Source organism: Pseudophryne corroboree, chromosome 6 (assembly GCF_028390025.1).
Source record: "Pseudophryne corroboree isolate aPseCor3 chromosome 6, aPseCor3.hap2, whole genome shotgun sequence".
Taxonomy (NCBI): domain Eukaryota; kingdom Metazoa; phylum Chordata; class Amphibia; order Anura; family Myobatrachidae; genus Pseudophryne; species Pseudophryne corroboree.
Window position 1 is genome coordinate 528,035,785 of NC_086449.1, and position 27,546 is coordinate 528,063,330.

The window sequence follows — 27,546 nt, forward strand, 5'->3', positions numbered from 1 at the left end:
TAGCAAAAGAACCCCAGCAAGTTAAACGACTGACTCCAGTCTTACTGCCAGGTCTGGATTGGCAGAGTGTAGTACCAAATCCCCAGGCCTATTTGCAATAAGCAACAACAAATACAAAGCTACACAGTACTGGCTAACTTTCAGGAACTAACTAACCAACAAAGATTCAGCAGCATCTGCTTAACCTGAGAAGAGGGTTTATAAAGCAGGTGCTGTCCACGCCCCACTCAGACCTCACAGACTGTGAGCACAAAAACCAGCACCGGATCCCCTGCCGTGCACAGAGCCTGTAACCACTGCACAGCAAAAGACCCGAACCGGAGTATCAGCTGCGCTCAGGTTACTCCGCTAGCACTTGTCTCCCGGTTGCCATGACGACGTGGCAGCACAGGGCAGGAGACACTAACAATATCAAGGCGACAAGTGTACATACAGGCACAGCCCAACAGCTGTTTCAACCGATACAGGTCTTCCTCTGGGGCTATCTGAGCAGTGTCTAGCACAGGGATATAAACATAAATTGGTGCCAAAACAGCATCCAATGGGAGGAGAGGGAGGCGGGACCAGCCCTGTATATTTTTTTTTAAGAAGATTTATTCCATATCGAGGTGACAAGTGCACATACAGGCACAGCCCGCGGCTCCCCCGGCTCTCCAGCTCCGCCGTGTCATCGCTAATGTAAACAAAGCCGGCGCCGTCCCTGGCAACGGCTCTGGTGCGCTGTGTGTGAGGAGGGGGACACCAGCACAGCAACACTGAGCCCGCACAGGGGACGGGGACAGTGTAGGCTGCACACGGTATATAACAAGACATGGAACGTGGCATGACATAAAAAAGTGTAAAATATAGCGCTGAAAGAGAAAAAAACATATACTACATAATCGCACAATGCATAAACAAAAAGAATAACCAATGCAAAATGCAAGATGCAAATAAGAGAATGCGCTCCGCTGGGTGTCGCTGATAAAAAGGTGTCAAACAATAGCCGTAAACTGTCCCGTATGGACAGATCCCTGAAGCAATAATGATCATTAAGGCACTGTAGGCATTAAATGGACCAATAGGTCTAACTCAATCATATATCAGAAATGACAGCGGCAGCTAATGGCACAAATGGTGGTGGATGACATTGGAAAGTGTCAATGGACAATATTCAGGTGCCCAGCAGAGCAAAAACTAAACAGCGGCAGAAGAACAGGAAAATGAAGGAAAATCCCATAGGGGCAAAGATGTGGCAGGACGCTATCAGCATCCCTGTGGATAGAGCACCTAAGTGAAATATAAAATGAAAGAAAAGAAATAGAATTAAGGTAGAGCCCACTGTGTGCAGATATTGGATGGATCGAAGGTAGTGCATTAAACGGAAGGGTAAATGATGCCAAGGGATAGGGGGTGGGAGCACAAGAACGCAGAATAAACAGAGATAACTAAAGGATGCCCATGCTATAGTCCGAGGCCATGAGTGGTCAAGTGATAAAAGTACAGCACCCAGTATTCCCAGACCGTCTCCAGAACTGGTACTGACTGGGCCCAACACTGCTTAGTTTCCAAGATCGGACGGAATTGGACGTCGTCCAGTGTGGTATGGCTGTAGAAAACACTAGAATTACACATCAAGAGCCGGCAAATGCCTATCCGTAACAGGGCAATGCTGGTGGTGATGGCAGAAAGGTGCCATAGCAGCAAAGTCACTCCCACAACCCATGAGGAATGCAAGATAAGTAATCGCATCAATACATCATGCACAATCACTGACACACGGCGGTGTCAAGGGGCTCAAGCAAAAAACTTAGTAGGTGAAAATGCATAATACTGGACACACGGCGGTGTCTAAAGAAAGGAAACCAACAAAAGCAAGGGCTGGATCGCTTCACAAGAAACAACCCAACCTAAAGTCTTCATTAAGACCATTGGGAGTCAAAGTGTGTAGTCTGTGAATCCACTGGAGTTCTCTTTGTAGTAACAGCCTGTCTCGGTCACCTCCCCACTGGAGTGGTGGTATCTGGTCTATAATGCAACATTTAAGTTGATTGACCGTATGCTGTGCCTCTTTGAAGTGTCTTGCAACTGGTAAGTTCGTGAAGTCTCTTGTGGAATCTGTGGATGCAAGACATTTCTTAATAGAGGAGCGATGTTGGCTGAGTCGTTCTTTAAGCATTCTGCTGGTCTTGCCAACATACAGTCGATTGCATGGACATTTGAGAACACAGACAACAAAGCGGCTGTTGCAATCCAAACTCTGTTTAATTGAATACTCCTTATTGTCAGATGGATTGATGAAGCGGTTGCCCAATAACAGGAATGAACAGTTGGAGCATACCGTGCATCTATAAACCCCAGGTTTTTTCGTAAGCCAATTAGACGTTCTATTAGTCTTTCTTTGAGAAAAATCAGTCTTGACTAGAAGGTCCTTCAAATTAGGACCCCGTCTGTAGGCAAATCTGGGAATCAAGGAAAGGTCTTTGGTGAGCACTGGATCACTCGCAATCAAGTGCCAGTGTTCCCGAATTTTGTTGCAGATAAAGCCAGAGGCTGTGGTGAACATACTGCTGAAATTGAACCTGTCTTGCTCCATATCAGCAGGACGAACTTTTTTATGTAAAGCATCTTCTCTCTTAATCTGTCCGATCCTAGATAGAGCGTCATCTATCTCCTTCCTGGGATAGCCTCTGTCAAGAAATCGTTGACACTTGGACTCCAATGCAGCCGGGATGGCCGTGGGATCCGAGGTAATGCGAATCACCCGCAGTAGTTGTGAAATGGGTAGCCCTCTTTTAAGGGGAGCCGGATGGAAGCTTGAATGTAACAGCAAAGTATTTCTATCTGATGCCTTGCTGTAAATGTACATCAAAAGTTTGTTGTTCTCCTTTTTGATGGAAACATCCAAGAAGTTGATGTGTGTTCTGCTGAAAGTTAGACTAAATCTAATTGTTCCTGGAATTAAGTTCATTGATGAATGCCAAAAGTTTCTCTTCGCTGCCTTGCCAAATGAAAAATAAGTCATCAATGTAGCGAACATAAAATGACAAAAATTTACTAAAACGAGGATTACCAGAGATATGCACCTGTTCATAGGCCGCCATGAATATATTGGCGTAAGATGGCGCCATATTCGAACCCATAGCGGTCCCCTGTTTCTGTAAATAAAATCAATTTTCGAAGAGGAAATAATTCTTATTGAGAATAACATCAATGAGCAACAACAAAAAAGACACCGGTGGGCCGAAATAGTCATCATTGTCCGTAAGCAGTTCTCTGCATGCTCCCATTCCTTGTGAGTGCGGAATGTTTGTGTAGAGACTCGAGACATCAAGAGTCACCAACAGGGTGTCATCGGTAATATTACGTACTGTTTCAAGTTTCCGCAAGAAATCGGAGGTGTCTTCAATGAAGCTGGCTGTTTGCTTAACCAATGGCTGTAGGTAAAAATCAACTACTTGAGATAGAGGTTGACAGAGGGACCCCCTTGCTGATATAATGGGTCGTCCTGGAGGCTGGGAGAGAGATTAATGAATTTTCGGGAGTGTGTACAAAAAGGGTATCCTGGGGTGTGCAGTGGTCATGAATTCTGCTGTGCTCTTGTTAATATCCATTATTGAGTCCCACCTGAATGATGGAATCTATCTCAACTTTGTAGCTTCCTGTAGGGTCATGGCCAAGTTTATGATAACAAGTGGTGTCAGGCAATTGGTCATTGGTTTCCATGGTATAGTAGTCATAGTCCAACAACACAATGCCTCCCCCCTTGTCCGCAGCTCTGATAACCAGTTGAGTGTCATTGCGTAGGGACTCAATGGCCTTTCTTTCACCCATCGTGATGTTGTGATGAGATAACTTTTGTTTGGAAACAAAGGGTACAGTGTCTCTCCTGAGAACCCTCATAAAGGTCTGTATAGAAGGATTGACAGATGGAGGATTGAAGGTACTGGGCTTCTTCAGAGGGCACGACTCTACTGATGTCTGTATAGGTTCAGAGTTGGTGTTGTTGCTCGAGAAAAAGTCCCTGAGTCGCAACTGCCTGCCCAGTTTGTACAGATCCACCTTCCACTTAAATTCGTCTTGAGTCAATGTCGGGATGAATGAGAGGCCTTTATTAAGAATGGATAATTCATCAGGTGTGATGGGATGCTTGGAGAGATTGAACACCACTGTTTCTAGTTGAATTTTTGTTGCCGTCTTCTTTCTTTTTCTCCTACCTTGACGGGTGGGTATAAGGGTTTTTTTGGAGGTCGTCTGTTTCTTGCCGACCTTGAGAGATAGGTGGTTTGGCCAGATGTAGAAGGAACATCAGAGTCACTAGCTGAAGTATGTGACTGACTATCAATGTCAGTGAAAGGTTGTTGAGGTCTTCTTCCACGTTGGTACGATGGTTTAAACCTCCTCGACTCACTGCAAGAGTACCAGGGATAAACCCTGTTTTCTTTGTAATCTAATTTGACCTGCTTGTATTTGTTTTTCTTAAACTTGAGCAGATCTCCCTTAAATTTCTCAATATCCTTATTCAGATTGGATAGAAGATCACATTCAGGAGTTTGGATGGCTCTATAGAGATCAGAGGTCTCAAGTTCCAAAATGTCTTTCTTAATGTTTTCTAAATCCGTATTCGCTTGTTCTATCACTAAGAGCATTAAATCGAAAGAACATTTGTTGAGTATGTTGCACCATTTAGTGCAGAAGTCATTATTGTGTCTATCAAGCGTAGGCTGGTTATGTAGTCTGAATCCCCTCGGAATGGGTGAGACCATGGAGATGTAATTCAATCTCCCTCTTTTTCAACCTAAGCAGATCGCTCGTGAATTCCTCTGGGCTGTCCTGATGGAATGCCAGAAATTCAGTGTCATCAAATAAAATCCTTTCTGCATCCGCAGTGTCAAATTGTAATATGGACGTAAGTTCCTTGTTTGTAGACATTTGAATCACCAATAGTACTGTGCAAGGGCCAGTGGTGCTGGACTGAGAGACCCCCCTAGGCAACTGTAACGTACATAGTAATCAGAATAACCCAAAAAAAATGGATAGGGAAAACTTTTTGAAAAAAAGAGAGTACATATAAACTCCACAGGGCAAGTGCAGGTCTGGTAATGGTTAATTACAAAAGAGCAAAAATGACAGCACTCAAAACCATAGTACAGAATGAATAGATGGTGCAAGGCAGTAAAATAACATAAAGGCACCCGCTTTTCCAGCTCATTGGAAAAAGCAAAACAAGCCAACACTCACGGTTTAGATGAGAAAATGAAGAAGATTTATTCCATATCAAGGCGACAAGTGTACATACAGGCACAGCCCAACAGCTGTTTCAACCAATACAGGTCTTCCTCAGGGGCTATCTGAGCAGTGTCTAGCACAGGGATATAAACATAAATTGGCGCCAAAACAGCAAAAAAACAGCATCCAATGGGAGGAGAGGGAGGCGGGACAAGCCCTGTATATTTTTTTATTTTTATTTTTTAAGAAGATTTATTCCATATCAAGGCGACAACTGTACATACAGGCACAGCCCGCGGCTCCCCTGGCTCTCCAGCTCCGTCGTGTCATCACTAATGTAAACAAAGCCAGCGCCGTCCCTGGCAACGGCTCTGGTGCGCTGTGTGCGAGGAGGGGGACACCAGCACAGAAAACAGTGAGCCCGCACAGGGGACGGGGACAGTGTAGGCTGCACACGGTATATAACAAGACATGGAACGTGGCATGACATAAAAAAGTGTAAAATATAGCGCTGAAAGAGAAAAAAACATATACTACATAATCACACAATGCACAATACATTATGGAATAAATCTTCTTCGTTTTCTCATCTAAACCATGAGTGCTGGCTTGTTTTGCTTTTTCCAATGAGCTGGAAAAGCGGGTGCCTTTATGTTATTTTACTGCCCTGCACCATCTATTCATTCTGTACTATGGTTATGAGTGCTGTCATTTTTGCTCTTTTATATATATATATATATATATATATATATATATATGTATGTGTGTGTGCATATATATACACACATACATACATACATACATATATATACATACATACATACATACATACATACATACATACATACATACACACTAATGGGCCCTACAGACATACCGATCCGCAGCCGAGCTGCCCGACGGCGGATACGGCCGACGAGCGACCCGGCGGCGGGGGGGCAGTGACGGGGGGAGTGAAGTTTCTTCACTCCCCCTGTCACGCGGCTCCATTGAAGTGCAGGCAAATATGGACGAGATCGTCCATATTGGCCTGCATGCACAGCCGACGGGGGACCAGCGATGAACGAGCGCGGGGCCGCGCATCGTTCATCGCTGCAGCCTCCACACTGAAAGATATGAACGAGTTCTCGTTCATTTATGAACAAGATCGTTCATATCTTTCAAAAAAATCGGCATGTGTGTAGGGCCTATAACTGTTCTACCCGTTCTTTGCGTGGGAGTTCCTGATTTTCACATTTGTAAATATATATGAGCGTCACAAAACTTGGTAAATCTGTAGAACTGTGAATTTGAGACGTCTTAATGTAAGTTATTATTATTATTTATTATTATTATTATTATTACTATTATCCTTTATATGGCTCCACAAGGGATCCACAGTGCCCTTTACACAGTACATAATCAAATGAGCAAACAAGGAAACAACACTTACAGTTCAAGACCTTATAGGACAGGTATGGAAAACCAGGGGTTACATGCCATCAAAGGAAGTATGGAGTATAAGATAGTGTAAGTAAGAAAAGGAAAGGCACATGAGGAAAGAAGTCCCTGCTCTTGCGAGCCTACAACTTACAAGGTGAAGGGCTTACAGACTGGGGTGACACAGAAGGGGTAGACAGTGAGCTTAGACTAGAGCAGAGGTTCTCAAACTCGGTCCTCGGGGGCCCACACAGTGCATGTTTTGCAGGTCTCCTCACAGAATCGCAAGTGAAATAATTAGCTCCACCTGTGGACCTTTTAAAATGTGTCAGTCGAGTAATTAATACACCTGTGCACCTGCTGGGTTACCTGCAAAACATGCACTGTGTGGGCTCCCGAGGACCGAGTTTGAGAACCTCTGGACTAGAGGGTTAGGAGGAAAGTTGGCTGGTTTTGGTGAAGAAGTGGGTCTTGAGAGCCCGTTTGAAGTTTTGTGGAGAGTCTGAGGGGGAGAGGTAGGGAACTCCAGAGATGGGAAGCAGCACGTGCATAATCTTGTAAGTAGGAGGAGGTAATCAGTTGGCAGGAGAGACGGCATGCATTAGCAGAGGGAACAGGATAGGTGGGAATGTAAAGAGAGATAAGGTCAGAGATGTAAGAAGGAGAAGAGTGGGTGAGGGCTTTGTAGGCGAGTGTGAGAAGCTTCAATTTGTTTCTGAATTATCAGGGTAGCTAGTGGAGGTCCTGCAAGAGAGGGGAGGTGCATGTAGTACGTTTGGTGAGGAAGATGAGACAGGCAGCAGCATTGAGTAAAGATTTGAGTGAAGAGGCATTTTTCAGGGAGGCCAGATAGGAGGAGATTACAGTAGTCCAATCTGATTAAATAAGTAAATATTAATCCATGGTTCTTGGCGTTACCCGAGGAACACCCGTGGCAGATACGGTAAAAAATGACAAGACCATTTTTGTAGTTTATTAAATTCTACACACTGGAGGTGCAATCCAAATTTTGATCCGATTGTCCGTTTGGGCATTATCATTCACGCAGTGCAAACCACGTATCATTAATGATGTCATTATGTCATCCCCCTCTTCATCCCCTTAGGGTTTTTTTATTATAATTATGTCATTTTCCTATTTCCCACCTGCAGAATACCTATGTTAAAATTCATCTTCCTAACATATCGGGAAGAGAAAATTAGTAGTCAATCAGTGAGTGAATGAGTGAGTGCTCACACACACACACACACACACACACACACACACACACACACACACACACACATATTTTATGTGTGTGTGTGTGTGTGTGTGTGTGTGTGTGTGTGTGTGTGTGTGTGTGTGTGTGTGTGTGTGTGTGTGTGTGTGTGTGATGTGCACCGGAAATTTTTCAGGTTTTGATTCGGTTCCGCGGCCGTGTTTTGGATTCAGACGCATTTTGGCAAAACCTCCCTGAAATTTTTTTGTCGGATCCGGGTGTGTTTTGGATTCGGGTGGGTTTTTTTTCCAAAAAACCCTCAAAAACAGCTTATATCATAGAATTTGGGGGTCATTTTGATCCCATAGTATTATTAACCTCAATAACCATAATTTCCACTCATTTCCAGTCTATTCTGAACACCTCACAATATTATTTTTAGTCCTAAAATTTGGACCGAGGTCGCTGGATGACTAAGCTAAGCGACCCAAGTGGCCGACACAATCACCTGGCCCATCTAGGAGTGGCACTGCAGTGTCAGACAAGATGGCACTTCAAAAAATAGTCCCCAAACAGCACATGATGCAAAGAAAAAGAGGTGCACCAAGGTCGCTGGATGGCTAAGCTAAGCGACCCAAGTGGCCGACACAAACACCTGGCCCATCTAGGAGTGGCACTGCAGTGTCAGGCAGGATGGCACTTCAAAAAATGGTCCCCAAACAGCACATGATGCAAAGATAAATTAAAGAAAAAAGAGGTGCAAGATGGAATTGTCCTGGGGCCCTCCCACCCACCCCTATGTTGTATAAACAGGACATGCATACTTTAACAAACCCATCATTTCAGCGACAGGGTCTGCCACACGACTGTGACTGAAATGACTGGTTGGTTTGGGCCCCCACCAAAAAAGAAGCAATCAATCTCTCCTTGCACAAACTGGCTCTACAGAGGCAAGATGTCCACCTCCTCCTCATCCTCCGATTCCTCACCCCTTTCACTGTGTACACCCCCCTCCTCACTGATTATTAATTCATCCCCACTGGAATCCACCATCTCAGGTCCCTGTGTACTTTCTGGAGGCAATTGCTGGTGAATGTCTCCACGGAGGAATTGATTATAATTCATTTTGATGAACATAATCTTCTCCACATTTTCTGGAAGTAACCTCGTACGCCGATTGCTGACAAGGTGAGCGGCTGCACTAAACACTCTTTTGGAGTACACACTGGAGGGGGGGCAACTTAGGTCAAATAAAGCCAGTTTGTGCAAGGGCCTCCAAATTGCCTCTTTTTCCTGCCAGTATACGTACGGACTGTCTGACGTGCCTACTTGGATGCGGTCACTCATATAATCCTCCACCATTCTTTCAATGGTGACAGAATCATATGCAGTGACAGTAGACGACATGTCCGTAATCGTTGGCAGGTCCTTCAGTCCGGACCAGATGTCAACACTCGCTCCAGACTGCCCTGCATCACCGCCAGCGGATGGACTTGGAATTCTTAGCCTTTTCCTCGCAGCCCCAGTTGCGGGAGAAAGTGAAGGAGGAGCTGTTGACTGGTCACGTTCCGCTTGACTTGACAAGTGTCTCACCAGCAGATCTTTGCACCTCTGCAGACTTGTGTCTGCCGGAAAGATAGATACAACCTAGGGTTTAAACCTAGGATCGAGCATGGTGGCCAAAATGTAGTGCTCTGATTTCAACAGATTGACCACCCGTGAATCCTGGTTAAGCGAATGAAGGGCTCCATCCACAAGTCTCACATGCCTAGCGGAATCCCTCCGTTTTAGCTCCTCCTTCAATCTCTCCAGCTGCTTCTACAAAAGCCTGATGAGGGGAATGACCTGACTCAGGCTGGCAGTGTCTGAACTGACTTCACGTGTGGCAAGTTCAAAGGGTTGCAGAACCTTGCACAACGTTGAAATCATTCTCCACTGCGCTTGAGTCAGGTGCATTCCCCCTCCTTTGCCTATATCGTAGGCAGATGTATAGGCTTGAATGGCCTTTTGCTGCTCCTCCATCCTCTGAAGCATATAGAGGGTTGAATTCCACCTCGTTACCACCTCTTGCTTCAGATGATGGCGGGGCAGGTTCAGGAGTGTTTGCTGGTGCTCCAGTCTTCGGCACGCGGTGGCTGAATGCCGAAAGTGGCCCGCAATTCTTCGGCCACCGACAGCATCTCTTGCATGCCCCTGTCATTTTTAAAAAAATTCTGCACCACCAAATTCAATGTATGTGCAAAACATGGGACGTGCTGGAATTTGCCCACATGTAATGCACGCACAATATTGGTGGCATTGTCCGATGTCACAAATCCCCAGGAGAGTCCAATTGGGGTAAGCCATTCTGCGATGATGTTCCTCAGTTTCCGTAAGAGGTTGTCAGCTGTGTGCCTCTTATGGAAAGCGGTGATACAAAGCATAGCCTGCCTAGGAAAAAGTTGGCGTTTGCGATATGCTGCTACCGGTGCCGCCGCTGCTGTTCTTGCTACGGGAGGCAATACATCTACCCAGTGGGCTGTCACAGTCATATAGTCCTGAGTCTGCCCTGCTCCACTTGTCCACGTGTCCGTGGTTAAGTGGACATTGGGTACAACTGCATTTTTTAGACACTGGTGACTCTTTTTCTGAGGTCTGTGTACATTCTCAGTATCGCCTGCCTAGAGAAATGGAACCTAGATGGTATTTGGTACCGGGGACACAGTACCTCAATCAATTCTCTAATTCCCTGTGAATGAACGGTGGATACAGGACACACGTTTAACACCACCGCAGCTGCCAAGGCCTGAGTTATCCGCTTTGCAGCAGGATGACTGCTGTGATATTTCATCTTCCTCGCAAAGGACTGTTGGACAGTCAATTGCTTACTGGAAGTAGTACAAGTGGTCTTCCGACTTCCCCTCTGGGATGACGGTCGACTCCCAGCAGCAACCACAGCAGCGCCAGCAGCAGTAGGCGTTACACTCAAGGATGCATCGGAGGAATCCCAGGCAGGAGAGTACTCGTCAGACATGCCAGTGACATGGCCTGCAGGACAATTGGCTTTCCTGTCTAAGGAGGAAATTGACACTGAGGGAGTTGGTGGTGTGGTTTGCAGGAGCTTGGTTACAAGAGGAAGGGATTTAGTTGTCAGTGGACTGCTTCCGCTGTCACCCAAAGTTTTTGAACTTGTCAATGACTTCTGATGAATGCGCTCCAGGTGACGTATAAGGGAGGATGTTCCTAGGTGGTTAACGTCCTTACCTCTACTTATTACAGCTTGACAAAGGCAACACACGGCTTGACACCTGTTGTCCGCATTTCTGTTAAAATAATTCCACACCGAAGAGGTGATTTTTTTTGTAATTTGACCAGGCATGTCAATGGCCATATTCGTCCCACGGACAATAGGTGTCTCCCCGGGTGCCTGACTTAAACAAACCACCTCACCATCAGAATCCTCCTTGTCAATTTCCTCCTCAGCGCCAGCAACACCCATATCCTCATCCTGGTGTATTTCAACAGTGACATCTTCAATTTGACTATCAGGAACTGGACTGCAGGTGCTCCTTCCAGCACTTGCAGGGGGCGTGCAAATGGTGGAAGGCGCCACCTCTTCCTGTCCAGTGTTGGGATGGTCAGGCATCGCAACCGACACAATTGGACTCTCCTTGGGGATTTGTGATTTAGAAGAACGCACAGTTCTTTGCTGTGCATTTGCCAGCTTAAGTCTTTTCATTTTTCTAGCGAGAGGATGAGTGCTTCCATCCTCATGTGAAGCTGAACCATTAGCCATGAACATAGGCCAGGGCCTCAGCTCTTCCTTGCCACTCCGTGTCGCAAATGGCATATTGGCAAGTTTACGCTTCTCATCAGACGCTTTTAATTTTGATTTTTGGGTAATTTGACTGAACTTTTGTGTTTTGGATTTTACATGCTCTCTACTATGACATTGGGCATTGGCCTTGGCAGACGACGTTGATGGAATTTCATCGTCTTGGCCATGACTAGTGGCAACAGCTTCAGCACGAGGTGGAAGTGGATCTCGATCTTTCCCTATTTTACCCTCCACATTTTTGTTCTCCATCTTTTAATGTGTGGAATTATATGCCAGTAATATATCAATAGCAATGGCCTACTGTACCGTACTGCTATATATATATATATACTGGTGGTCAGCAAAATTCTGCACTGTCCTCCTACTATATACTGCGCACAACTAAAATGCAGCACAGGTATGGATGGATAGTATACTTGACGACACAGAGGTAGAGCAATGGACTACTGTTCCGTACTGCTATATATATACTGGTGGTCAGCAAAATTCTGCACTGTCCTACTATATACTGCGCACAACTAAAATGCAGCACAGGTATGGATGGATAGTATACTTGACGACACAGAGGTAGAGCAATGGACTACTGTACCGTACTGCTATATATATATACTGGTGGTCAGCAAAATTCTGCACTGTCCTCCTACTATATACTGCGCACAACTAAAATGCAGCACAGGTATGGAGCGTTTTTCAGGCAGAGAACGTAGATATTTGCAGCACACTGAGCACAGATATTTGCAGCACACTGAACACAGAAACTGAGAGAACGCAGCCACGTCCTCTCGCTATCATCTCCAATGCATGAGTGAAAATGGCGGCGACGAGCGTCTCCTTATATAGAATACGACAGCGGGATGATGACGTTCGGGCGCGCTCATCCACGAGGGACGCTGCCGGAACCCGGCCTCCTCCAGCGGCGGGGGGGTATTTAGGTAAGCTACTTTTGCCTTTTCTGCTTGTTTGTTTTGTCTTTTAGTCAGACAGCATGTGGCTTGAAAACGGTACCTGAGAGTACCGAAACGTTGCCTGATTGTGTGCTGTTATGACATTTTAATCAATACATTTATTTGCATTTGGAGTGCCGCAGCTTCTCGTTCTTTTTTGCATCATCCATTTGCTGAGGGCACCATCCTAATTACAGTATTGTCAGCACTGAGTGCGGGTTCATTTCCTGGATTATATATATATATATATATATATATATATATATATATATACATATATATAATATGTATTACGTATGTGTGTATGTATATATATGTATGTATATGTGTATATATATATATATATATATATATATATATATATATGTATGTATATATATATATATATATATATATATTCAAAAGCTGTATTGAAATAGATTGACGTTTCGGGGAGGTGCTCCCCCTCCCCAGAACAAATATAACAGTGCAAAGAGTGAACAATATATACCCACTTACCCCCTGGTCCTCCCCCGCCAGCATGTGCCTCGGTCACGTCGCCGTTTCGCTGCTTCCGGCCGCCGAGCAGAAGTGACCCAGCGGAACTCTGTCCTGTGGTCATGGCAACGCTATGCCAAGGCTGCCCGTAGTTCCTCCCAGCGTCTACCATCTGCGGCCAGGCGGGTCACCAGGGCAACACTGAAAACAAAAACAATAAAACAAAATATAGAAATTACAGTGATCGTTGTACATAATCAAACAGTGCTATATTACAATACAGTCAGGCACTGTGTGCATAAAAAATTATGCTCATAAAACAAGCTGTTTGCTGTACCAAGTAATTTAACAAACATATTCATTAGATGTATACTAAAACACATGCATATAAGGGTTATAAACCCTAAAATTGTGTAAGACGCGTATAATTCACGTGAAACATTATCTGGTTATTAAACTCACAAAGTGCCCGTGACATAATTATACCAAAACATTCCGAAATTATTTTTTTTTACTTAAAACTCTGAAGGAGGGGTTTCTTCAACCGCCCTGAACAACAATGACATACGTGGACACGATAGATATACAGTATACATATATATTTATAAAGTATATATTTATAATAAAGAGTGGGAGGTACACAAATAGTGAAGATCCTTTTAAAATAGAAAATTTGCGATATTGCAGAGAGAATGGAATGCGAGTTTACATTTGCATTGCAACTTGCATTCGCAGTGTTAAATTGCTGTGAAAATGGCTTGCACAAGTCAACTCTCACCTAATTAGATTGACCCCATTTAAGGAATCAGTGATGGGAGGCAGTTAGCATATATTAATTTTAATATTATGCAACTTATCTTTTGTGGTGTATATACAGTGGCACACGTGGGGGAGGGGGGTTCTGAGTACCCTGAAATCCCCCCTAATGGAGTAAAATAAAAAGTTTTTAAATCTCAGCCTTGGACTAGCAATAGTAGTCCCACTATATCTCGGCTATATACCGCAATTTGTGGGTCTGTTGGCAGGGCCGGCTCCAGGCCTACTAGCACCCTGAGCTAAAACATGTAAAAGCGCCCCCACATCCCCCCATTGCGCGCGCTCTCCAGGAAAAGTGGGTGTGGCCTCTTGGAAAGTGGGCGTGGCCTCATAACTTCATATTATTAGACTATAAATAAATATATTTTCACACACCCTCTACGCACACAATTAGCAGCCTCACACATAACAGCCACAGTAGTGTTCCTTACACACAATGTCTCCAGTATAGTGTCAGATAGACATGATATGCCCCCCAGCAGTGCCAGCTACACACAATATGCCCCCCTAGCAGTGCCAGTTACACGATAGTGTTCACTTTTTAGGGCAGGGAGGGCACATTTTTAAGTTAGGAGGGCAAAATGACGTACATACTGTAATGCTTGGTGCTCATCTACCTACATGGCAAAGCATGGACAGTGCGCGCCGAAGGCGCGCAGCAAAAATTTAGGGGCGTTGCTTCGTGGGGAAGGTGCGTGGCCACATAATAGTGGCAATTTGCATTACACCACACAGTAGTGCAGTTAATACACACTGCGCCAGGCAGAGCATGTTAGACACTTTGCGCCAGGCAGAGCACGTTAGACACTTTGCGCCAGGCAGAGCACGTTAGACACTTTGCGCCAGGCAGAGCACGTTAGACACTTTGCGCCAGGCAGAGCATGTTAGACACTTTGCGCCAGGCAGAGCACGTTAGACACTTTGCGCCAGGCAGAGCACGTTAGACACTTTGCGCCAGGCAGAGCACGTTAGACACATTGCCTAGCCACAGACGCCTAGCGGGAACACTACATGATATGCTCCCCAGCCGTGCCAGCTACACATGACATGCCCCCCAGCAGTGCCAGCAACACATGACATGCCCCCCAGCAATGCCAGATACATAAATGGCCACACAGTGCCAGATATGTAGATACAGAAAAGCCCCCACAGTGCTAGATAAATGCCCCCACAGTGCTAGATAAATGCCCCCACAGTGCCAGATAAATGCCCCCAGTGCCAGATAAATGCCCCCACAGTGCCAGATAAATGCCCCCACAGTGCCAGATAAATGTCCCCACAGTGCCAGATAAATGTCCCCACAGTGCCAGATAAATGCCCCCAGTGCCAGACAAATGTCCCCAGTGCCAGACAAATGTCCCCACAGTGCCAGACAAATGCCCCCACAGTGCCAGACAAATGCCCCCACAGTGCCAGATAAATGTCCCCACAGTGCCAGATAAATGCCCCCAGTGCCAGACAAATGCCCCCAGTGCCAGACAAATGCCCCCACAGTGCCAGACAAATGCCCCCAGTGCCAGACAAATGTCCCCACAGTGCCAGATAAATGTCCCCACAGTGCCAGACAAATGCCCCCAGTGCCAGATAAATGTCCCCACAGTGCCAGATAAATGTCCCCACAGTGCCAGATAAATGCCCCCACAGTGCCAGATAAATGTCCCCACAGTGCCAGACAAATGCCTCCAGTGCCAGACAAATGCCTCCAGTGCCAGACAAATGTCCCCACAGTGCCAGATAAATGTCCCCACAGTGCCAGACAAATGCCCCCAGTGCCAGATAAATGTCCCCACAGTGCCAGATAAATGCCCCCACAGTGCCAGATAAATGCCCCCACAGTGCCAGATAAATGTCCCCACAGTGCCAGACAAATGCCTCCAGTGCCAGACAAATGCCTCCAGTGCCAGACAAATGTCCCCACAGTGCCAGATAAATGACCCCACAGTGCGCCCCACAGTGCCAGACAAATGCCCCCAGTGCCAGACAAATGCCCCCAGTGCCAGATAAATGTCCCCACAGTGCCAGATAAATGCCCCCACAGTGCGCCCCACAGTGCCAGATAAATGTCCCCACAGTGCCAGATAAATGCCCCCAGTGCCAGACATGCCCCCAGTGCCAGACAAATGTCCACACAGTGCCAGACAAATGCCCCTAGTGCCAGATAAATGCCCCCACAGTGCCATCCTTACTGCTGTCCGGGTCCGGGCGGGCGGGTGCGGGCGGGTGCGGGTGGGAGGGCGGCCAGCCAGGAAGCGTCCAAGGCGCTTGTGTGCGCTGCGCCGGCGCCGGCGTCTGACGTTAGATACCGGCGCCGCTCAGCGCGTACAGTGCACACAAGCGCCTGCAGTGACCAGGGCCGGCTGCATGTTCGAATATGGCGGCGCCAGCGCACGGCGCCCATTAAGGGTGGCGCCCTGCGCGGCCGCTCTATTCGAACATGCCTAGAGCCGGCCCTGTCTGTTGGGAGGGGGCAGAGCAAATATAACTATATTCTCATAGAATTATGTCATATTGGCTCTGCCCCCTCCCTGCCGACATGTGACATATAGCCACGAGCAGTGGCGGAACTAGTGAGCGGTGGGCCCAGGTGCAACAAAATGCTTTAGGCCCCTTCATCCTGTCCAAGTCCATCCCCTCACCCCTGGAGAGGATCTGGTGAGGGGGACCTGCTCAGCGCCAGGGAAATGGATACCTAGAAACAGTGCTGTAACTAGACATTTTAGCGCTGTGTGCAAGAAACGGCATCGCCCCCCCCCCCCCCCCCCCCCATGTAAAACAGGGGTGGCGCGTGCCCTAGGCGAGCGCAAAAATTATAGGGGCATGGCTTCATGGAGAAGGGGTGTGGCCACAAAATAATACCAATTCATATAACGTTGCACAGTACTCTCCATTATTTCAATTACGCCGCACAGTAGCACCACTACACAGTGTAGAGCCCCTTTTACACATTACGGCAGACAGCATCCCCTTTTTACACATTACGGCAGACAGCATCCCCTTTTTACACACTACCGCAGACAGCGTCCCCTTTTTACACATTAAGGCAGACAGACCAGATAGATAGATAGAAAGAATAGATTATACTTACTGTCTCCGCTGGCAGTCAGGCTCCTCGGTGCAGCAGCTTCTGGTAGATCAGGGCAGGGGAGAAGGAGGAGGGAGGGGGACTCGAGAGCCGCAGCAGCGCACTGTAATTGGTGGAAGCGTCGCTGCAGCTGTCCCTCTCCTTCCACATAGGCTGTCCTCCACTGCTGTGATGAGGGACGCGCATCCCAGCATTCACAGCGGTTGACCAGCCTATGTGGAAGGAGAGGGATAGCTGCAGCAGCACCTCCACCAATTACACTGCACTGCTGCGGCTCCCTCCTCCTCCTTCCCTCCCCGTGGCCGCTGTGTCCCATTCTCTTCTCCTCGGCAGCGGCGGCGGTGGCCCGCAGCACACAGCGGCATGTAATGAGTCAAGCCCTGCATTAATGACCCCTGCGGCATCCTCTTCCCTCAGGGCAGGGCAGTCTCCAGTATGTGGTCTGTGTGTGTAAGTATGCGTGTTTGTGTTCTATGTATGTATGTGTACCATCTGTGTATACACTGTATTTATGTGTATGTGTTTTATGTAGATGTATGGGAAGCATTCAATTTGCCGGTTGTTGGGATACCGGCTGTCAGGACACCGATGCCGGAAATCGACACCCAGTGAAATACTGGCAGTCGGAATCCCAACTGCTGGCCAAAATCCCCACTTGGGTGGTGGTCCATGCCACCACCCAAGGGAGAATATAGTTGCGACTGGACCCAAAGCATAGCGAGCGAACACTCTGCGCTAGCCACCAGTATTCCGGCTGTCGGGATATCATACTGATCTTCTGATCCCACATTGTATGTATTTATGTTCTATGAGTATGTGTATTGTATATATGTAAGTTTGTGTGTATGTGTTCTATGTAACGTGTGTGTGTGTGTGTGTGTGTGTGTGTGTGTGTGTGTGTGTGTGTGTGTGTGTTTATATGTATTGTGATGTGTATATATATATATATACTGTGTATATATGTGTATGTATATATATATATATATATATATATATATATATATCTGTGCAATGGCCCCGGCACTCACGTAATCCACCGTAGGATATGTCTCGCTCCTGTGCCCTCCCCCTCTGGGGGTCTCCCTCCGGTACAAACAGCAATGGAAAAAAGAGGCGGCACTCGGAGACTGTGTAATCAAAGTGTATTAAACGAAAGTGGCATCAACGTTTCGGGGACCAATTCCCCTTCTTCAGGATACCTGTATCCTGAAGAAGGGGAATTGGTCCCCGAAACGTTGATGCCACTTTCGTTTAATACACTTTGATTACACAGTCTCCGAGTGCCGCCTCTTTTTTCCATTGCTATATATATATATATATATAATATATATTGTACATCCTCATAGGTCCCGCACTCTCATCCACAACACGATAATCAGAGGGTGCTCCCAATCCAATGGGTCTAATCCAAGGTCTACTTCAACATGCAAATGTTTCCACGAGAGTGGAAGGGGCACTCACAAACACACTTCACCAATATTTAGGATAAAAACAGTTCATTTTATTCCTATGGTTCTTTTGATGTCATTATTGTCGACATTTCAATCCCGTAATGGAATCTTTATCAAGACGCATAGTATCAAGCTGTCAGCATGGTGTCTGTGGTTCCATGATATGTCCCATTCTCTTAGGATGACCTATTGTCGCAAAGTATAAGGATTATTAATGTAACTATATGTGCTGACAGCCCTATTGTCTTCTTCTTCCATGATGTTACCATGATCGTGACTATAATAACATTGTGAATCTACCAGTTCTCATCTTCTGTGTTGTGGATGTCGATACTATGCCAGTTTAAGGGTGCATGCTTACAGTCTGAACAGTGAGCAAGCATAGTTTATTGTACTTGCAATTCTCATGTTTGGTACTACGTGTAGATAGTGATAAACAAAAGCAAAGTAAGGTACTGTACGCATCGTAACTGGATAATATGGCTGCTGCATCAGATATGCCATGTAGTGAAACATTTCAATATTGTTTTTTAAAACATAATTTTGATTGAAAGCACGAACTTAAAGAAATACTCTTGAACCTCAGCCCTGTTGGAGTCCTCTAAGCAAGGTGGGAAAAAAGGAGACTAAGCGCTCCGGTGAGTAGCACTGCACTAAGATTGTCAGCAGCCTCTTGTAGAAGGGAATTGCCAGTCCCTTAAAACAAAACTATCAAACAAATAACAAGTGGCGCTTGACAATCAGAAAGTTGAAAACATTTATTTTTTTATAAAATGTATATAAGAATTTACAACAACCTCCTGTGGGTAAGTAACAATGTTAAAACATCATAATAATATAAGTATACACTGTATTGTAACTCCGTGTTCAAATTATGATAAAAACACCAATTGTAGATGATCTTATTTACATACAATTAATTATTAATAGCACCTGGAAGGTCATAAACCATGCTGGGTTCAATATGTGCACAAAAGTATAAGGCTTTATACGGAAATACCAGCCTATAGCCTCCGTTTGGAAAGTACGGAGGTACCGGAGGTGGTGTGGATCGGGCAAGGACAGCTCATCGGGATTCCCCGCACGGCGCGGCATCAACTCCACCCGCTGAGGCTCCGGTGTGTGTCTCTGCCCATATAACAGGACAACACCAGGGAGCAGGGACCAAAGAAGCTCCTGCCCAGCGGTATTTGTGCATCTAAATTTTCTTTTTTCTTTTCCTGCACCAGCCGTTTATTGCCATTAATTTGTGACACATGCAATCCTTCAAAAGCACAGAGCCGTGAGTGATTCTTGTTCAGATAAAGTATCTAATAGCCTTATACTTTTGTGCACATATTGAACCCAGCATGGTTTATGACCTTCCAGGTGCTATTAATAATTAATTGTATGTAAATAAGATCATCTACAATTGGTGTTTTTATCTAAGCAAGGTGACATTACTTGCCACTAAAATGGCACTTACTGAATGAACTGGGCATAGACAAAGAGACTCTGGTAGTTAAATTGAGACCCGGTCAAGCTGGAATCCCAATGCCAGAATCCTGACACCCGTCAGAATACCGACGCTGGAATTCCAAAAAGATCAGGATACTGACGCCGAAATCTTCACAGCAGTCATCTTGACCGTGGGTTAGGTTTAGGCACCACCCCGGGAGGTTAGGGTGACACTGCTGGAGGGGAAAGGTTAGGGTTTAGCTTGGGGGGTGGGGGATAGGCACCACCAGTGGGAGGTTAAGTTTAGGCACTAAGTGGGGAGGGTTGGGTTTAGGCAACAACGGGAGAGGTTAGGGTTGGGCAAGAAAGGGGGAATTTACGGTTAGGCTGCAGGGAGGGTTAGGGGAGAGGGGATAACAGGTAGCTCTCCCCTGTCGGGATTTCAGTTGTTGGGATGATGGAGCCTGTATACTGAACGCCGGCATCCTGACCACCAATAACTCATACCCACCCCGTTGAATTAGATATATTGCTGTTTACTTGTAAAATATTTACACACAGTAGACTTGTTGCTAACTCTGCAAATAGTTATCCTGCTGATAATTGTATTGCTGTGCCCACCTGCACACTAAAGAAGAAAAAAATAGTTTAAAAAAAAAGGATATAAAAGATATAACATATTTTAATGTTTGATGGCAGTGCTGGGTTTTCATGCCAGCCTTGCATGTGCTACATTTCCGCGCTCTCATTTCCGGTCTGGTGTCGAGAACAACTATTCTTACTTAGCTGACAGATCTATAAAGATTACAACTTATCAACATACTTACAGTGCATCCGGAAAGTATTCACAGCGGTCCACTTTTTCCACATTTTGTTATGTGTGATGAGAGAGACACCAGACGGTCTGAAGTGGAGTACCAGACCAATTGAAAGGAGCCTCGCAAAAAGGAAATGGGATCCGTTCCATATTTAGCAACGACCTGGAAAATGCCTACAGCAGACTTTAGAAAAACCCAGGGAGACAGCAGGAACTATTTTAGCTGCTTTAGTTTGGTTTTGTAGAAAACCAGTAAGGGTCCCTGGGGGTGGATGGGAGAAGTCAAGGTGGGTTCTGCAGCCAGGATGGCTGAGTAATTGTGCACCTGTAGGATCCCTAGAAAGGGCTGAACCTTTCACAGGTGCAGGACCTCTGGTTGCTGTCAGGACGCATTTCCACTGAAACGGGACGCTGCACGCAGTGGTGACTATAACCCAGGACACTGCGTTGTGAATGTATTTGTAGTGCTGTTGGCAAAAAGCTTTACACTGCTTGATTCATTGTTTTGGTAGACTGTATGCTGTGTCTATCACCGCCTGACAGCTGTGTGATGTTAAACAGCCAGGGAGATTGTTGTTACCCCAAGTTGTGGTGTGAACAACTTGGTTTTGTTTTATGTAGTAAAGAACCTGTGGTTTAGTAAAACTGTTTTGTTTTCACTATATACCTTGGTGTCAGTATTGTTATTTTATGACAATCCCAACAATACTGTTACATATGTTACAGCCTTATTTCAAAATGGAATCATTTTTTCCCCTCAAAATTCTACACACAGTACCCCATAATGACAATGTGAACAAAAGTATTTTTGAGATTATTGTAAATTTATTAAAAATAAAAAACTAAGAAATCACATGTACATAAGTATTCACAGCCTTTGCCATGAAGCTCAAAATTGAGCTCAGGTGCATCCTGTTTCCACTCGTCATCTTTGAGATGTTCCTACAGCTTAATTGGAGTCCACCTGTGGTAAATTCAGTTGACTGGACATGATTTGGAAGGCGACACACCTGTCTATATAAGGTCCCAAACGTGACAGTGCATATCTGAGCACAAACCAAGCTTGAAGGTCAAAGGAATTGTCTGTACACCTCAGAGACATGATTGTCTCGAGGCACAAATCTGGGGAAGGGTGCAGAAAAATATCTGCGACTTTGTAGGTCCCAATGAACATAGTGGCCTCCATCTTCCATAAATGGAAGAAGTTCGGAACCACCAGGACTCTTCCTAGAGCTGGCCGGCCATCTAAACTGAGCGATCGGTGGAGAAGGGCCCTAATCAGGGAGATGACCAAGAACCCAATGGTCACTCTGTCAGAGCTACAGCATTCCGCTGTGGAGAGAAGGACAACTATCTCTGCAGCAATCCACCAATTAGGCCAGACGGAAGCCACTCCTTAGTAAAAAGCACACGACAGCCCATCTGGAGTTTGGCAAAATGCACCTGAAGGACTTTCAGACCATGAGAAACAAAATTCTCTGGTCTGATAAGGCAAAGATTGCGCTCTTTGGCATGAATGCCAGGCGTCATGTTTGGAGAAAACCAGGAACCGCTCATCACCAGGCCAATACCATCCCTACAGTGAAGCATGGTAGTGGCAGGATCATGCTGTGAGGATGTTTTTCAGTGGCAGGAACTGGGAGACTACTCAGGATAGAGGGAAAGATGAATGCAGCAATGTACAGAGACATCCTGGATGAAAACCTCCTCCAAAGTGATCTTGACCTCAGACTGGGGTGACAGTTCATCTTTCAGCAGGACAACAGCCCTAAGCACACAGCCAAGATATCAAAGAAGTGGCTTCAGGACAACTCTGTGAATGTCCCAGCAAGAGCCCAGACTTGAATCCGATTGAACATCTCTGGAGAGATCTGAAAATGGCTGTGCACTGACGCTTCCCATCCAACATGATGGTGCTACAAAGAAAAATGGACAAAACTGCCCAAAGATAGGTGTGCCAAGCTTGTGGCATCATATTCAAAAAGACTTGAGGCTGTAATTGCTACCAATGGTGCATCAACAAAGTATTGAGCAAATGCTGTGACTACTTATGTAAATGTGACGTTTGTGCAGCTCTGCTACTAATGCGATCGCACACATGCACAGACCTATCCCCCTCTCCCTGTAGACGGCGACTGTCTGATCACAGGGCTGCAAAAAACGCACCCTAGCGATCAGGTCTGAGTGGGTCTGGGACTCCAGGTCGACATGGACAAAGATCGACATGAGTTTTTTAATGTTTTTTTGGTGTCGTTTTCTTCGTAGAGTGACCGGGAACCACAGCGTTTGCTTGCCATGCTTCGGACAAGGTGCCTCGCTCCGCTACCGCTGCGCTCGGCACAGGTTACCGTTCCCAATCATAGTCCACGTGGATCGTAAAGTGTGAAAAAGTTAAAAAAGTGAAAAAATCATGTTGACCTTTTGTCCATGTCGACCTAAGGTGTGTCAACCTTTTTGGTGTCGACCTGGAGTTCGGATACCGGTCTGAGTTACCCACTTTTGTTTCTCCTAATTGTCTTTTTTGAAACCATTTCATCATACATGCAGAAATTAAAGAGCATAGCAAAGGGGGCACCCAATCTTTCAAGTCTAAAGTTAACTTGACTGCACTGCATGGCTTGTACACACGGACAATAGAGAACAGCACTAGGTTAACCTAGTACTTTTTGTTTTCTTTTAACCTAGCAGTGAAATCTGTTCTCCAAGCTCCTCTGCAATGCAGTGTACTGCAAACTTCATGATTATTCCTATGTAACTCCATTGTATTTTATAGAGCATTAGTGAGTTAGGCAGATACGTTTCAGTATAGAATCATCCTATTGTGGCTACTATTTTTTGGAGTACCAAAGCACATACAAGACCTTGTTCACTGAAATAATTCAGAGATGGATAACCATATCCACCCGCATAGTATTTATCCAATGGTTCCCAACCTGAGAAGTACTGCCCCCCTGGGGTCATTACATTATGTGAGTGGTAAATAGCTTTTGTGGTTTGTGTTCGTAATAACAAGGCTCTCCCTCCATGTGCCTGGCATTTACCTGTTGGTTCTCCATTCTGGCCGTGGATCTAGTCTGCCACATAACATTGAACGCCCAGCTTCCCGCTTTCTGCTTTTCAACCTCAAGACTGGCCTGGGGACTCTGACCTCCCAGTACGCTCCGGTGTAGCTGCTGATGTCTTGCATTTCTCTTCAGCCCCATGTTGTACACCCTTTCCAGGACTGCAGCACACGAGAAAGGAGATGAGATGTTTGCTGCACTGGGAGCTTTGTTTTAGCTATGCAATTGGATTAGTAAGGCCCTTAGTGCAATAATTGTCTGAACAGTGTTTATTTTTAGCTGGGGGGGTGCTACCACAGACCTTAAATGTAACATATACAGAGGGAGAGGAAAGTGAGGTCTGTATATGGTGCACAACTGAATAAAAATAAACTTTGTATATACATTAAAACATACTTGCCTACCCTCCCAGAAGGGCCGGGATGCTGCTGAAAATTGGGTGGCACTCTGGCCCCCCAAAAAGGTAGGCAAGTATCCGCTTTCCCCGCCAGCCCCCCCCCCCCCTTCCCTGTGGAAGAGGGTAGTAAAGTTAGGTAAGTATGCATTAAAAATTCTTACAAACATTATAGGAAATGTATTAAAAAGTATAGTCAAGGGGAAAGTGCATAGGTTGAAATTTGTGTATTAAATAAAAAATGTTTTTATAGAAAAGGAGACCGATGCCTCTCGTGTTCTCTCTCTTTATATCATGAGTTGTTATTCTGCATCAGTTGTCCGAGAGAAGTTGGCTCGGATCAATATTAAGGGTGTATTATGAGAACCCTAGTACAAATGATCAATCGGGATATTGGTCACCTCTGATATTTCAGAAATATATAATTAGGTTGTGTAGCAACTCCAAATTCAATTAGATATATCTATATAAGATTCTTCTGGAATAAAGGTGACTTCTGAGGCTATAAATTACCACAAGGTGAAAAGATTCTCTAACCATTCCACATCATTCTCGTATCCTTATGCAAGGGGTTACTGTGTACAGGAAAAATACGTTATCTAGTTCCCCAATGGGAATCCTGATGCTACAGTATATATTCTTGCAGGCTCTAAATTACCACTTGGGGGATAAAATATATAAACGAGCTCTGTCTTTAATTCCCCTACTTGTATTGTGTAAGTACCCTTTGCCTAATTTGTCAGCATGAATTAACCAAGCACTTCACTCAGGTACTACTATTCTAAACAAAGTGGATGATAAGTCATTCTTGTACAGGCATGTTGACTTTCATATGAGAAAACTCTAATGTTAGTGTTACATCCCACTTGCCATTAGAGCATCGGTGGCATCTACACTATCCCAACCTTCCACTGTTACCTCTCTACACTAACCATTTCCAGGAGGAAGAGCAAAGCAACCTGGTCTTAGGCAGGGAATTCATGACCAGAATCTATTCTGAGTTTGCATTAGTTGAGTAACTGTTGTCCATAGCACAGACTACTGTGGATGTTTGTGATGCTCCACTACTAGAAGTCTAATCTGGGACCATGGCTGCGAGCAGGTTGTGGCCAACCAACTTACTAATAGCCGCTCCATTGCAGGGGAAGATATTGCATGAAATCAGGGATCCCCATAAAAAATGTAATACGCTGTAATTGACTAGTTTACAGATTTGTTAACTATACTTCAATGAAACAGTTACTTCATGCATATGCCCATGGGGCAGCTGAGGCCACTTCATGTTGCCTGGGAATTTCCATTTCACTTACTTTCACTTTCACTTCCATTTCTATGTTTTCATGATTAATTTGTTAATAAATTGCTTCAAGACTCTGTAGGCCTGATGCTCAGTTACATGCACATGCATTTAAAGAATCAAATGAGACAAGCATAAAAAGAGCATGTTTACAGCAATATGCCGAGTCTGTCATCCAGCTTTGCACCAGTAGAATATGCATGAAGGGTACGTCCACTACGCTTACACCCAACCAGGTCATAAACACAATAAGAAAACATAAATTGTGTTTTGGGTTTTAAGTAAAAATACCTTCTATAATGCAGAGGGTATAAGCTGTCTTCTTATGTAAGACTGAAAGTAGCAAAACCATTCTAAAATATGCTCATAACATCATATAATATGGGTCTGATCAATGAAAAGAGGTTCATCCACAATCAGAAGCAGACAGCTAGTACTGGGTACATGTGTTTTTATGTGCACCAACCCCCTGGCACCTACAGTACAATTGACAGGCAGATCTGCCTCAGTTAGCAAATACACGAACATGACCTTAGTGTACTTGGCCTGCATTTGCAAGCATCTTCCGTCCTTTGGTTCTTTTCCAAACATGTTTAGATTTGTCTGCTAAGAGCTGTACAAGTATGCTTTTAAGCTAAACAAATGATCCCCTATATGCTCAGAACATTGTGGAATGGTTTGTTGTTTGTCTTGGCTTCCTGTATGGGAGATCGTCTAACGTTCTAATTCTACCATTTCTTGTCCATTGCAGGGAGAAACAGAAGAGGCCTCCTCGCACGAATCTGAAGAGGACTAGACGACAACCAACATGAATTTCTACCTCAAACAGCAGTTGGGTTTCTTAGATTCAGATTCAGTCCGTTTCAGTTTATCTGGATCTGGGAAATGAAAAGACGCTGCCTTGACCACTTAATTTGTACTTTCGCCATCTCTCTGCTACCTGTCTACAGGGCAGGGAACCAAATCACACAAACTCTGAGAACTTGTTCATTACTTTTCTTTGTAATCCTTTCACTGACCCAGGTTTAGTGCTGAGGAAAAACTGCTGTAAGACAGGGGATACAGATGAATGGTAACTTTTTAAATGATGATGTTCTTAACCTACTAATCATTATCATTAATACTGTTAAGAAAATGTGTGGGTGAAACATTCTTGCACCAGGTTCAGTCACTCACTGCACTGCATACACATAAGGAATCTTGCAACATATGATATGTTACAATGGGCATTTTAATTGGAAAGACTTGGTATGTAACACTGTGTAGACCATACCATGTAATATCCTAACCTGATAAACCCCCACTTAGAACAACAAAGCTCCTGGCAGATGTTTGATTTTGTTTTGTATTTTTAAGCAGGAGATTGCCGACTCTAAATATATTGCTTGAGTTGCAGAAAAATATAAAGGTGAACATTTACAAAGCAAGCCATCGTTCCTTTGCACGGAAACAGGAAAGCTAAAACAGCAACACTATTCAGTGCAAAAAGCCGGCGTGTTTTGATGTGATAACAATTGCCATTTTAAATATCCTGCATCAACACTTCGGGAAGCATAAATTCACCCCAAAATCTTGACTCTAAAGAGGGGGGGGGGGAATTCTTCCCTAATCTATGACACACCGGCCATTATACAAAGTAATTCTACACTTCTTGTGGGAAAAAAAAGAAATACAATTTTATATATATATATATATATATATATATATTTTATATATATATATATATATATATATATATATATACACACGTTGTGCCTGTATACTTAATGTACGCACCACTCTATGCTTTTCCGGTACCCTGGATACTCAAGGTTGGCTCTCTTGGGAATAAGGAATAGGATTCCTGCTGTAAGAGATGCCCCAGAGAGGTTCCTGATTTATTCTGGTAGGATCTTGTATATGTAGTTTTTCTTTGGAAGGGGCACATATATGTTTTAAATCTATCTGTGTTGTTAACAACAACAACAAAAAAAGAGAAATAAGGTTTGAGTTGGAGGCCAAAATAATGATTGGTTCTGTTATTGGTTTTGCAGTGTTTCCATGTTTCTATACATTTTCATATTTACAGTTTAAGCTAGATTGCAGACTAAAATGTAAATGCATGTTTCTGCCCTTCTTCAGAAACAC

General features: G+C 44.8%; 1 protein-coding gene and 1 pseudogene across 1 annotated transcript in view; one reads left to right on the forward strand and one right to left on the reverse strand.

Annotated features, from left to right (window-relative positions):
* The window catches only part of HMGA2 (high mobility group AT-hook 2), a 252,740-nt gene extending 225,666 nt beyond the window's left edge, over window positions 1–27,074 (forward strand). Inside the window, exon 5 of the mRNA XM_063930492.1 lies at window positions 26,171–27,074. Coding sequence (XP_063786562.1) covers window positions 26,171–26,215 — 45 coding nt within the window. The 3' untranslated portion in view covers window positions 26,216–27,074. The remainder of the gene's footprint in view (window positions 1–26,170) is intronic.
* LOC134937701 (5S ribosomal RNA) lies at window positions 1,477–1,596 on the reverse strand (annotated as a pseudogene).
* Window positions 27,075–27,546: the final 472 nt, after the last annotated feature.